At 43.1% G+C, this 13,970-nt stretch overlaps 1 protein-coding gene across 2 annotated transcripts in view; it reads left to right on the top strand.

Moving 5' to 3' along the window:
• The window catches only part of FLT3 (fms related receptor tyrosine kinase 3), a 130,491-nt gene that overhangs the window by 85,645 nt on the left and 30,876 nt on the right, over positions 1–13,970 (top strand). For both annotated transcript variants that reach the window (XM_008021811.3, XM_008021810.3), the window contains 4 exons: positions 571–739; positions 12,125–12,228; positions 13,384–13,492; positions 13,754–13,932. In XM_008021811.3, the coding sequence (XP_008020002.1) occupies positions 571–739; positions 12,125–12,228; positions 13,384–13,492; positions 13,754–13,932 (561 nt within the window). The remainder of the gene's footprint in view (positions 1–570; positions 740–12,124; positions 12,229–13,383; positions 13,493–13,753; positions 13,933–13,970) is intronic.

Genomic DNA, 13,970 nt, shown 5'->3' with positions numbered 1-13,970 from the left:
ATCTCAGGTTAGGGTACAGTGTTCAGCCATAATGAAAATGCTAAGAAACACAGTGATGCTCTTAGCAGATTAATAAGGAAGTGTTCCATAAGGCAACCTCGTGAATATTGCTAGCCAGATCGCTCTTTTATTTGTGCCTTGAGTTTATTTTACTCTCTCTCATCAACGAGAGAGTGGTGCTGGCTGAGAGCAGGGGCTTCCAGACTCTAAGGAGACCCCTAGTGTGTACCCGAGAGTGGGGGATCCTTTCAACCTTTGGAAATTGTCTGCAAAATCTGTAGGTTTATTTATACATTTCTCTGGGAAGACAGTCAATTATCTACATCCCATTCTTTTTGTTTCCTTCTTTCTTTTTTTAAACATTTCTTAACTTCGAAAGATAATGAGCTCAGGCTTAGAACTAGGGATAGGACTCCTGGGTTTTCACTCGGATTATCCAACCTGACCTGCAGCAGGCCAACACCTGAGTTTTCCTGTGTTAAACTGATGAATACAAGTTTATTTTATCTTCTCAATACGTTTCCATATGAATATATTAACTAACTCATAAATGTCTATTTTTTCTTACAGAAAAGGGATTTATAAATGCTACCAATTCAAGTGAAGATTATGAAATTGACCAATATGAAGAGTTTTGTTTTTCCGTCAGGTTTAAAGCCTACCCACAAATCAGATGTACATGGACCTTCTCTCGAAAATCATTTCCTTGTGAGCAAAAGGGTCTCGATGATGGATACAGGTGAGACCACAAAGGACTCTTAAGATATCATTTTTAGCATAATTCTCCTTGCTTGTTGCCCTTGAGAAGGACAGTTTTATACTTATGGAAGCAAATTCACTTATTATGAGTTTATTATTGAGTTGAAATTGGAGATGAGAAAACAATAAGCAGATGTGAGGATACAGTAGCAGTCTTACTATTGCTTTAGATAATATAACCTGCTGCATGAAAACAGAAAGAACCATATTAGTCTGGTCTAGTTTGAGTCTGGTTCTCTGGCATTTTCTGAGTCACAAGGTAGTTACTTCCTGTTTGAGAGTGCGGTGTATAGTACACTGAGTCTCCCCTAAAACATTTGCAGATGATTGAGGAAGTAAAACTCCTTAAAAACAGAAAAACATTACTCATAGGTGTATTGATTTAAATTTTCAGAAAATACATGCAGAAATAGCCCAATAATAAGAGCTGAAGGAAAATGTTGTTTTCCTCAGGATTTGTATGAGGAAACTATGCAAGATTCTTTTTTTAGGAAAAACAATTTTTCTTTTCTTTTTCTTTCTTTCTTTCTTTCTTTTTTTTTTTTCTTTGAGATGAGGTCTCACTCTGTCACCCAGGCTATAGTGCATTGGTGCAATCTTGGCTCACTGCAACCTCCACCTCCCAGGCTCAAGTGATCCTCCCATCTCAGCCTCCCAAATAGCTGGGACCACAGGTGCACACCACCACATCTGACTAATTTTTTGTATTTTTGATAGAGACATGGTTTTTCCATGTTGCACAGGCTGGTCTCGGGCTCCTGAGCTCAGGAGATTCACCCTACCTAGGTCTCCCAAAGTGCTGGGATTACAGGCATGAGCCACCGCACCCAGCCGAAAGGTTCTCTTGTGGGAGGAATTCTCCATTCCTTCTTTGGAAAACAAAAAACAAGCTTCCCCCATATCTTCTATAGTTATGACATCTCTTGTCCCTTTAAACTAATGCTATGGAACATGGTTTTGGACTAGACTATGAGAGACTGAGACGCACATGTTATCTTTCAAACAAGTCAACGGACTAGAATAAATCATCCTTTCTCAGCATGTGGTCTGTTGAACAACTAAATAAGAATCATCTGAGCAAGTGCTCAAACTGTGGATTCCTGGCTCCCATTCCAGACATGCTGACTCAAAACTGGGGCAAAATGCTCAGACTCTGCTTTTTTAATGAGAACCTTTGGTGATTCCTATCACAGGTCTAGATCTGTGCTGTCCTGTACAGTAGCCATCAACCACATGTGGATATCGAGAGCTTGAAATGTGTCTGGTCCAAATTGAGATGTACTCTAATTGTAAAATACACGCTAGATTTTGAAGACTTAGTATGAAAAAAATGTAAAATATATTATTAATAATTTTTATATTGGCTATAAAATATAAATTTTATTCTATATTTTATAAAGTAAATTTTATTTAATTTTTATAAAATTTTATTTTTTAATAAATAAAATGGGTCACACCTGTTGTAATCCCAGCACTTTATGAGGCCAAGGCGAGTGGATCGCTTGAGCCTAGGAGTTTGAGACCAGCCCAGGTAACATGACAAAATTCCATCTCCACAAAAAATACAAAAATGAGTTGAGTGTGGTGGTGTACACCTTTAGTCCCAGCTACTTGGGAGGCTGAGGTTGGAGGATTGATTGAGCTCAGGTGGTTGAGGCTGCAGTAGCTGTGATCACACCACCACACTCCAGCCTGGATGACAGAGCGAAACCCTGCCTCGAAAAGAAAAAAAAAAAAAATTAAAACAATTTTTATGTTGATTATATATTAAAATAATAGTATTTTGGATATATTGCATTCAATGAAATCTATTATTCAACTTAATTTCACCTGCTTCCTTTTACTTTATACAGCCAACAGAATTTATAAATGATATACAAGGCTTGCAGTCATGACTGACATTGTATTTCATTGGCTAGCACTGTTCCAGATGAAGAGTAGGAGTTCTTTTCACCTTGATTCTGCTAAGTGTTTGTTTCATGATTATTGTGCTACTCTTTATACCTAAAAGGGATTTGTACTAAAAGTCCCTTGTTGGGACTTTTAGAATCTCAGTGCAGGGTTTGCATGGAGTCGTCTGCCGTCTGTTACTGAAACCCCCCAATGTTCAGAGCATTCATTTTTAAGGTAATTAAGAATGCAGACTGGTCTGGGAGTTGACTGAAACACACTCCCCCAAACTCAGGGTTTGTCAACAGTGGCACTGCTGACATGTTGAGCTGGATAATTCTTTGTTGTGGAGGACTGTCCTGTGCATTGTAGGATAATTTTCAGTGTCCCTAGCCTCCTCTCACTGGATGCCAGGAGCACGTTCCCCTTTCCCAGTGTGACAATATCTCCAGACACTGCCAAATTGAGAAAAATAACCCCTGGCAATGTTTTTTGAGAACCATTGCCTTAGAGGCATCACCCCACAGTCGTCATAAGCTCTTATTCAGAAACATCAAGCTTGTTTTTTTTTTTTTTTTGAGACAGAGTCTCACTCTGTCACCCAGACTGAAGTGCAGTGGCACGATCTTGGCTCACCAAAAGCTCCTGGGTTCAAGCAATTCTCCTGCCTCAGCCTCCCAAGTAGCTGGGATTATAGGTGCACGCCACCATGCCCAGCTAATTTTTTGTATTTTAAATAGAGACGGGTTTTTTCATGTTGGCCAGGCTGGTCTTGAACTCCTGACCTCAAGTGATTCAACTGCCTCGGCCTCCCAAAGTGCTGGGATTACAGGCGTGAGCCACCGTGCCTGGCCTATCAAGCTTTTAAATGTAGAAGGTTGGGGATTCAGCCCCTCTCTACCCTAGTTGACTTGATTACCACTTGGCCTGTGTTCAGAAGGAAATGAGCGTATCACTGTCCCCTCTCTCCTTTGTATCTTATCCCCATGTTAGATAAGCTCTTAGCGTTATGGGAATCTCTTCTGAACCTGATTCAAAGAGATAAGAGGTCAATTCAATTTAGTTCAACAAATATGACTTTAATATCCTCTTGATGGGTGTGATGCTGTGAAGGGCTGCCAGAGTGAATAAGGTAATGTTGCTTTCCCTCTCCCCCTAGAATGTACACAGATTGCCACTGTGCTGGTGATACCTGGTATAACCTTTTATGATTTTACAGAATCGCCAGTTGGGGACCGTGTCACTGACATATAGGTCATGGGCCAGTAGGCTGCTTCCTGTAGCTTCATTCCGTGGCCACAATCCATACCCATGACCCCAGGTTGTTATCCTATAGAGGTAGCCAAATGAATGAATTAGGGGAGATCCTGACTCCTATAGCGTTTTGTACCTCACTCATTCTTACTTATCTGGTAACAGAGTTACCTCCTTGTATGTTGCATCTCACCAGGGAGTTTATAAACCCTAAGAATAGGTTTGCTGCCATATTTCTCTATCTTTGTACAATGCCTTGTTCAGTAAGTGTGTGTTTAATATATGAATGAATTCATCATCATATCTGGAACGCAGCTCACAGTGCAGTCTGGGCCAAAGATGAGTCAACAGCATTCTCTTCACTTCAAGGACCACACACGTGGTTCTTAGCACAACACCCAATACTCAGTGTTTATTGTATTGAAAAGTTCTTGAAGAGCTACAGTGTTTGTGCTAATAATGTGCATTGTTGGTAATAATAATGTACCAGGTGTTGTGGGCCACTGACGACACACAGCAAAGGAAAGATGGGCCCTCCTTCTTCATGAAAAAACGTGCTCAAAATACTGAACAAGAAATGAACAACACAAAATTTGAACACGCCTCTGAGTGCTCCAAATGTCTTTTTCTTTCCACACGAGGCTCTATGTTGAGATGGGGATGGCAGACTAGATTACAGTCAGGGGTCATTTACACTGTTCTTTCTTTTTACTTTTTTTTTTTTTGGACTAAGTCTCACTCTGTTGCCCAGGCTGGAGTGCGGTGGTGTGATCTTGGCTCACTGCAACTTCTGTCTCCCGGGTTCAGGTGATTCTCCTGCCTCAGCCTCCGTAATAGCTGAGATTACAGGCATGAGCCACCCTGCCCAGTGAATTTTTTTGTATTTTTAGTAGAGACGGGGTTTCGCCATGTTGGCCAGGCTGGTCTTGAACTCCTGACCTCAAATGATACGCCCACCTTGGCCTCCCAAAGTGCTGGGATTACAGGTGTGAACCAGCACACCCGGCCCTTCTTTTCGCTTTTTTTTTTTTGAGACGGAGTCTTGCTCTGTCGCCCAGGCTAGAATGCAGTGGCTCAATCTTGGCTTCCTGCAACCTCCGCCTTCCAGGTTTAAGTGATTCTCCTGCTTCAGCCTCTTGAGTAGCTGGGATTACAGGCATGCACTACCCTGCCTGGCTAATTTTTGTATTTTGAGTAGAGACGGCGTTTCACCATCTTGGTCAGGCTGGTCTCGAACTCCTGACCTCGTGATCCACCCGCCTCAGCCTCGCAAAGTGCTGGGATTACGGCCATGAGCCACCTTGCCTAGCTTCTTTTTGCTTTTTAGAGTCAGGGTCTTGCTATGTTGCCCAGGTTGGATTCTAACTCCTGGGCTCACGTGATCCTCCTGCCTTAGCCTCCTGAGTAGCTGCAGCTTGGCGTGTGCCACTGCACCTGTCTTTCCTTTTGACTTTTTATTATAGAAAGTTTCAAATGTACTAGTAAGTTGAAATAATAGTGCGTGAGCATTCTTTACCTACCACCTAGATTCAACAATTTAATTGAGCCGAATTTGGTTTGTGAAGTACTGTATTTTAGTCATGTATCAAGATTTCATAGGCAAAGTGATACAACTTTAAAAAAATCTGTAACTGAAAGGGCCCTGTAATAACAGTACCCCTGAAAAAACTTTGGTGTGGTCATGGTATGTGCACCAGAAATCTCTCGGCTTCCCCACTTTCACGGCTTCATTTCTCCAATTTACTTCCTCAAATACGACGCCAAAGTTTACTAGGGCTTGCCTTTATATGTTTACATTTTATTAAATTATAACTTTCTAGCCATCCTGGTGTCCTGGTCCTGATAAAGGTTTCCAGGATATTTCACCCATTCGTTTGTATAATTTCGTATCTCTACAGACTTAATTACAAATACCAAATCTACCTTAGCTTTTTCCGATTTCATGGGAAAAAAGAGGAATGGGACTGTTGTAATTACTTAGTAACCTCTTCTGAAACCTTCTCCTTGGCCTTGCCTAAGCCTGATGTTTTCCTTGTTCCTGAAATATTTAATTTTCCAACTCTGTGAATCTAAGTTTTGCCCATAGTAGGCACTAAGCGAGTGCTTACGGGGTAGACAGCTGTGTGGTGGTCGTTTGGGTTCTGGGTGGGGAGCCAGGGTCCTGCTCGGAAGAACCACAAACTGAAAAGCAGAGGTTGTCACATGAAATGAGTGATACACAATTACAGAAGATTATGGAGCCTGGGAGAGGAGCTTTTTTTTTTTTTTTTTTTTCTTCCTATTTTCTGAAGGAGTTGAGCCTTGAGTATAGACAGAAAGGAGGGAAAATGAGGGAAAAGTTTGAGTCTAGTGAAATACCAGCAGCTCCTACCTAAATCCCGTTCCTGTTCACTTCTGCAGTCTGAGACAGTATTCCTGGCTGAGGGTCTTCCCAAGACCCCACTCAGTTGTGAGTTATTAACCGTATCTTATGAAGCCATTCTGCGAGAATAAAACATCCTTCTTTGAGTTCTTGTCATGTGCAAAATCCTATAGGTGTATTACCTCATTTAACCCTCATAATCCCATTTTATGAAATGTGGAAATTGAGGCTAAATTACTTGCCCAGTCACAGAAGGCAAAGCCAACACCCTTTATTCATTCTTTTTTTTCTGAAATTGCCTTAAAAAAACACCATAATTCTGCCTCCAGAGATAACATTGCAGACTTTTTCTATGTAACCACCATAATAGAAACATACAATATGGATCTTTGTATAAACATGAAATAATGTACCATTTGTAGTCTGATTTTTCACTTAAAATATATCATGAGCGTCTTTCTATATTAATAAGTATGTTGTTATATCCACCTTATTGTTTTAATGGCTGCATAGTATTCCACTTTTTAGAAATTTTTATTTTAACTCCTCTTGATGAATATCAACTTTACTTTTTTTCCTTTCTCTTTCTTTGACGTTTTTATTTTTTTATTTTGTATTTTTATTTATTATTATTATTTTTTTAGATGGAGTCTCGCCCTGTCGCCCAGGCTGGAGTGCAATGGCATGATCTTAGCTCACTGCAACCTCAACCGCAAGCGATTCTCCTGCCTTAGCCTCCCGAGTAGCTGGGATTACAGGCGCGTGCCACTGCGCCCGGCTAATTTTTTGTATCTTTAGTACAGATGGAGTTTCACCATGTTGGCCAGGCTGGTCTTGAACTCCTGACCTCAAGTGATCCTCCTCCTTCAGCCTCCCAAAGTGCTGGGATTGCAGGCATGAGTCATCGTTCCCAGCCAAGAAACCCCTTTTCTTAATTGTAACCAGAATGCATCTTCTTGGACACCGAGATACTGTTTCACTGTAAACTCAAATGTCCTGACATCCGTCTCCTGTCAACTGGCCATTTATAGAAAACCCCTAGGTGAAAGAGGAAGCTTTGCATCTCCCAATCAGCGTAACTGGTTAGTCCCCTTGGAATTCCCATGGGGTCAGGACACAGTTGTCATTGTAGTTGTCATTGTTTCCAGGGTTAACTGTCATAAGCACGAGGAATGTTAGTTTAAAGCGATCTGGATATTCAGTTTTGTGTTCCGGCTATTTATGTGACCAATTTCCTACCTGGTGTTTGTTCAGAAGAGTGAAAAATATTTCAGGTGCTCTCTCTTCTAAACCGTGGCAAACCACACTCTGTTAAGACAGCACAGAAGACTGAGGAAGAAAAACGTTTATGAAACATTTTGCTTTGGTCTGCCTCATGAGAAGTAATTGTACTGGTCATTTCTTTTTCCACTGAATTGACTGGTGTCTCTGACATGGTGCCTGGTGAGCCACACTGGCTTTATCATCTCCTCTTCTCTCCTTTTTCAGGGTCTTTGGCCATAGTCCACAGAGAATTACACTTTCCCTGTTAGAAGCTCACGTCTTTCTTCTCTTGGGCCACTTCCATGCCAGCCTCTTCCACACTGCCTTCCTGAGGTCGGGCACCGGCATGGAGCTCTGTTTCCTCTTCTCCTCCCTAGGGTCGTAATCTGGCTTTCCCCTGATCTTTCTATTGTTTCCACTTCACCAGTGATTTCCTCCTTTTTGTCCAGAAATAGGTCAGGATAAGAAATTCCTCTTTTTTACTTCTTTAGGCTTCTTGTTAACAAAGTAAAACAAGGTTAAACACCTTATTCAATGTTCAGCCTTTTTTTTTTGAGTCTGGGTCTTGCTCTGTTGCCCAGTCTGGAGTACAGTGGCTCCAGCCATTCCCCTACCTCGGCCTCCCAAGTAGCTGGGACCACAGGTGTGTGCCATCGCACGCAGCTAATTAAAAAAAAAAAAAAATCTGTAGAGACAAGGTCTCGCCATGTTGTCCAGGCTGATCTCGAACTCCTGGGCTCAAGTAATGCATCCTCCTCGGCCTCTCAGAGTGCTGGGATTACAGATGCGAGCCCCTGCACCCACCCAAAGGTCAACTTTTAACTGCCTGAAAATTTCTTTTGTTTTCTTTTTTTTTTTTTTTTTTTTGAGATGGAGTCTCGCTTTGTCACCCAGGCTGGGAGTGCAGTGGCGTGATCTCAGCTCACTGCAAGCTCTGCCTCCCGGGTTTATGCCATTCTCCTGCCTCAGCCTCCTGAGTAGCTGGGACTACAGGTGCCCGCCACCTCACCTGGCTAGTTTTTTGTATTTTTTAGTAGAGACGGGGTTTCACCGTGTTAGCCAGGATGGTCTCGATCTTCTGACCTCGTGATCCGCCCGTCTCGGCCTCCCAAAGTGCTGGGATTACAGGCTTGAGCCACCGCGCCCGGCCTAACTGCCTGAAACTTTTGATAGGTCAGAGAGATGAATTCTCTCATTCACAACACACAGTCAGAATTACCTTAGCTTAGGAGTTCAGGCCACAGAACATTGGTGTCACACAGACATGGGCTCAAAAGCTGCAATTACACAGTGGCATTTTGTGGATTTTTTTGGTAGAGATGGAATCTCACTAGGTTGCCCAGGCTGGTCTCAAACTTCTGGCCTCAAGCAGTCCACCCACCTCAGCCTCCCAAAGTGTTGGGATTACAGGCGTGTTTTGAATCTTGGGGACCAACTGGGATTCTCTTCTCCTCTTTATCTTCTGTATCCAATCCAGCCCCTGCCATTTCTTTTTTTCTGGTGCCTCTTGGGTTTGCTGTTTCCTCTCCTTTCCCATTCTCTTACATTAAACAACACTCCTCTTGTCATGCTCCAAAACCTCAAATCTGAACTTTTACTTCTCCTATCGCAGAAACTTCCCACACTCTAACTGCTTATTACCCCTCTACCTTCACCACCAAATTGTAAATTCTGTGAGAACAGAAACCCAGTTTTTTGAATTTGCTGTTGTGTCCTCAATTTCCATCACAAACACTTTCTAACATTGACAGTTGAATGAATGAATGAATGAATGAATGAGTTCTTGAATTGCTACGACTGCCTTTAAAATTCCAGTAAACTTTTGCTGCCATCAGCAGGTGAATATAAAACACTGTTCATAGGCCAAGGCACCATGACTCATACCTGTTATCCCAGCACTTTGGGAGGCCGAGGTGGGAGGATGGCTTGAGACCAGGAGTTTGAGACCAGCCTGGGCAACATAGTGAGACCCCATCTCTACAGAAAAATTACATAAAATAAAATAAAATTGAGGCTAGGTGCAGTGGCTCATGCCTGTAATCCCAGCACTTTTGGAGGCCAAGGAGAGAGGATCACACGAGGTCAGGAATTCAAGATGAGGCTGGCCAACATGGTGAACCCCATCTCTACGAAAAATACAAAAATTAGCCAGGCGTGGTGGCGTGCACCTGTAATCCCAGATACTTGGGAGGCTAAGGCACGAGAATCACTTGAACCCAGGAGGCAGAAGTTGCTGTGAGCCAAGATCGTGCCACTGAACTCCAGCCTGGGTGACAGAGCGAGACTCCATCTCAAAAAAAAAAAGAAAAAAAAAGGTTTTTTGCAATGCTCAGGGCAGTATGCATTGTTATAGAAAATAAGTAATTTGTATTTTTAAAATGTATAATTCATCCCACCACTTTGGGAGACTGAGGCAGGCAGATCACGAGGTCAAGAGACTGAAATCACCCTGGCCAATATGGTGAAACCCCGTCTCTACTAAAACTGCAAAAAATTAGCCAGGTCTGGTGGTGGGCACCTGTAATCCCAGCTATTCAGGAGACTGAGGCAGGAGAATTGCTTGAACCTGGGAGGCGGAGGTTGCAGTAAACCGAGATGGTGCCACTGCACTGCAGCCTGGGCGACAGAGTGAGACTCCGTATCAATAAATAAATACATAAATAAAATAAGTAAACAAAATACTGTTCATGATATTCTGCTCCCGTGAGAGGCTCGCTGTTCCTCCTCACTGTGGCCCTATGACTTCCTGTCTGGCACCTTCAGTTGCTTCTTTGTCTCCTCCTTGGATGCCTTTTCTTTTGCCCTCTTACCAAAACCAACTCATTCATGAGAATCCAGCTCGAGCTCTACCTCCTCTATGAAGCCCCTGAACCTTTCCCACCAACACAGACCTCTGCCTTCTTTGATCATCTGCTGGTCTTCAGTTTAATGCTTTAACGATTCCACTTGTATGGATCCTGTCTACCCACCCAGTTTAGGTATATTTGAAGATAGCTATACTTTTTAGGTCTTTTGCATCCTCCACACTTCTCGTCTAAAGCTGCGTCCATTCTGACTCGTCTTCCTAACCTACCAGGCAGGGTCTTTTTGTTTTTTAAACTTTAAGTAGGCTGGGTCGGGCATGGTGGCTCATGCCTGTAATCCCAGCACTTTGGGAGGCCAAGGTGGATGGATCACAAGATCAGGAGATCAAGACCATCCCGGCTAACACGGTGAAACCCCATCTCTACTAAAAATTACAAAAAATTAGCTGGGCATGGTGACAGGTACCTGTAGTCCCAGCTACTCCGGAGGCTGAGGCAGGAGAACGGCGTGAACCTGGGAGGCGGAGCTTGCAGTGAGCCGAGATCGCGCCACTGCACTCCAGCCTGGGCGATAGAGCAAGACTCTGTCTCAAGAAAACAAACAAACAAACAAACAAAACAAAAGACTTTAAGTAGGCTATGTGAAGGTTGAGTTAGCTATCTTCGGAACAAGCCTTAGATATCTTTTTCTGTTTGAAGGGAATTTATTTTCTTTTTCTCCAATTTTGTTACTGTGAGTGCATGAAGGCATATTCAACAGCTCCTTGCTCCCCTGCCTCTCCTGCACCATCCAACATCTCACTGCAGTATCCAGCAACCCACAGGCCTGCTGGGCGTGGTGGACAGTCCCCAAGATCGGGTTATCCGTGTCAAAATATTGAGTGGTTGATGAGTGCTCCAAGTAGGCACTAGAGCCTGCGAGAGCACTCAGAAGTTTCTGCACAAGCTCAGTGGATTTGAGCCCTCATCATGGTTCATTGCTATGTAAGTCAAGGGTTGGTCATAGGTCCTGCCTTGGACCATCATTTCAGGAAGCAGGGCAGCTACAGCAGCAGTCCTCAACGTTTTCAGCACCAGGGATCCATTTTGTGGAAGACAATTTTTCCATAGATTGGGGGTGGGGGTTGGTTTTGGGATGAAACTGTTCCACCTCAGATCATCGGGGATTAGATTCTCATAAGGAGCACAGGACCTAGATCCATCCCTGGTATGCGCAATTCACAGTAGGGTTTGTGCTCCTGTGAGACTTAATTCCTCTGCTGCTCTGACAGGAGGCGGTAAAGCCGGCTTGCCTGCTGCTCACTTCCTGCTGTGTGGCCCCGTTCCTAACGGGCCATGGACAGGTACCAGTCTGTGGCCAGGGGGTTGGGGACCTCTGAACTACAGGCTCCTCCACCTGCACAAGATCTGAGAAGTCAGACTATCCAGAACAAGAGGGGCAGGAACTTCCATGTCTCACTGAGGATCTTCGGTCAATCCCAACTCTCAGTGGGCATGAGACTCACATGGTGATCATCTTAAAATGCAGATTCTGAGTCAGTGATTTGAGATGGGACCTGAAATCTTGCAATTGTAACAAGCTCCCAGATGATACCAATGGCGATGTTGATGCTGCCTGTCTGTGGACCACACTTTGAGTAGCAAGGGTCTAGAATATGGACATCTCCTTTTCCAGTGAACTTTAGCAAGTAAGGAGCATTTCAAGGAAGACTCCTCCCATGCACACTGTCATTAGTTGCAGCATCTCTTGTAGCAATCAGGCTAAATCTGTCTTTAATTCTTTTTCAAACAGCGTATCCAAGTTTTGCAATCATAAGCACCAGCCAGGAGAATATATATTCCATGCAGAAAATGGTGATGCCCAATTTACCAAAATGTTCACGCTGAATATAAGAAGTAAGTTAAATTGCCAAGAATTTAATTTTTATTTTTTAATTCCTTAATTCTTTATTAGTCTTAACTAGGAAGAGCTAAGTAATGGCTTAGAAGGGGTACTAAAAACTGTTTTTGTATGCTGAAGTATTTTGAAATTTTACTTTCATATCTACTGGCATCGATCATATATCTCTTTATTTTTTTATGTTATTTTGTTTTGTTTCATTTTTAACACCAGGTCTCACTCTATCATGCAGTCTGGGGTGCCATGGCACAATCATAAATCCCCATAGCTTCAAACTCCTGGGCTCAAGTGATCCTCCTAACTAAGCCTCCCACGTAGCTGGGACTACAGGCACACTCCCCCATGCTTAGCTAATTTTAAAACCATTTTTGTAGAGAGGGGGCCTCCCTTTGTTGCCCAGGTTGATCTCAAATTCCTGGCCTCAAGGGATCCTCATACCTTGGCCTCCCAAAGTGCTAGGATTACAGGCGAGAGCCACTGCACCTGGCCATAGATCTCTTTCTGTGTGTATCCTCAGAGGCCGAAAGACTTATTTCACATTGTCTCTGAATTGGAATTCGTGTTGTGACTTTATTGATTTTAGTATTTTGAAAGGGCATGTTAAGGAAAGGCTGAAAGTCATTTTCTCTCTCATTTATTTGTTTTTAATAATTTTCATTTCTTTGGCTTACAAAACAACAAGAAGTCCAACTTCTCCTGAAGCTGAGAATCATTTTAAGGCGTGCAAGCAGGTGGAGGTCTGTACCTCAGCTCTCTCCAGGGGGAGGCTGGCAATGGGAAAATGGTGTGTAGCAGAGAGGTATCAGGGCTGCCCAACCAGAAGCTTGCATGGCAAGGAGGAAAGAAGAAATTACCAGAGGTCTGGAGTCATTCTGAGTGAGACATCCTCCCAGAAGCACAAACTGCCCTGGCGTAAATGGGTAGCCTGTACTGTAGGCAACTTTGAAACTATTTCCAGAAAGTACCGTGCTCCATGAGCTTATTTTATTTTATTATTTTCAGAGACAGGGTCTTGCTATGTTGCCCAGGCTGGTCTTGAACTCCTCGGCCCAAGTGATCCTCCCACCTTGGCTTCACAAAGTGTTGGTATTATAGGAGCGAACCACTCTGCCCAGCCAGTGAGCTTATTTCACACGTTTTCTTTTCTGTAGGGAAACCTCAAGTGCTCGCGGAAGCATCAGCGAGTCAGGCGTCCTGTTCCTCGGATGGATACCCATTACCATCTTGGACCTGGAAGAAGTGTTCAGACAAGTCTCCCAAGTAATAAGGACATTGATGTCTCTTATAATGGAAGAACGTAAAACTCTGACATATTGACTCTTTCATGAACACAGTTTAAGAAGAAATGATGAAATATTTAAAATGCTAATGTTCTCAATCAACCATAATTCTCAATGGTCAAAGATTGTTTCTGATAGCTTATACTGGATGAATCTCTTTTAGAATTCGCTGCAGAAACCCTAACTTCCCATCTGATGACAGCTCACCTGTCTAAATTCTTTGCCATTTTGTTTTTTTCAGCTGCACAGAAGAGATCCCAGAAGGAGTCTGGAATAGAAAGGCTAACAGAAAAGTGTTTGGACAGTGGGTGTCAAGCAGTACTCTAAACATGAGTGAAGCCATAAAAGGGTTCCTGGTCAAGTGCTGTGCCTACAATTCCCTTGGCACATCTTGTGAGACAATCCTTTTAAACTCTCCAGGTACCACAATTGCTATTGTAATACTCCACCATCAGGAA

The sequence above is a fragment of the Chlorocebus sabaeus genome, chromosome 3 (assembly GCF_047675955.1).
Source record: "Chlorocebus sabaeus isolate Y175 chromosome 3, mChlSab1.0.hap1, whole genome shotgun sequence".
Lineage (NCBI taxonomy): Eukaryota > Metazoa > Chordata > Mammalia > Primates > Cercopithecidae > Chlorocebus > Chlorocebus sabaeus.
Note: the sequence above shows the minus strand (reverse complement) of the source record. Positions and strands in the feature narration are given on the sequence as shown.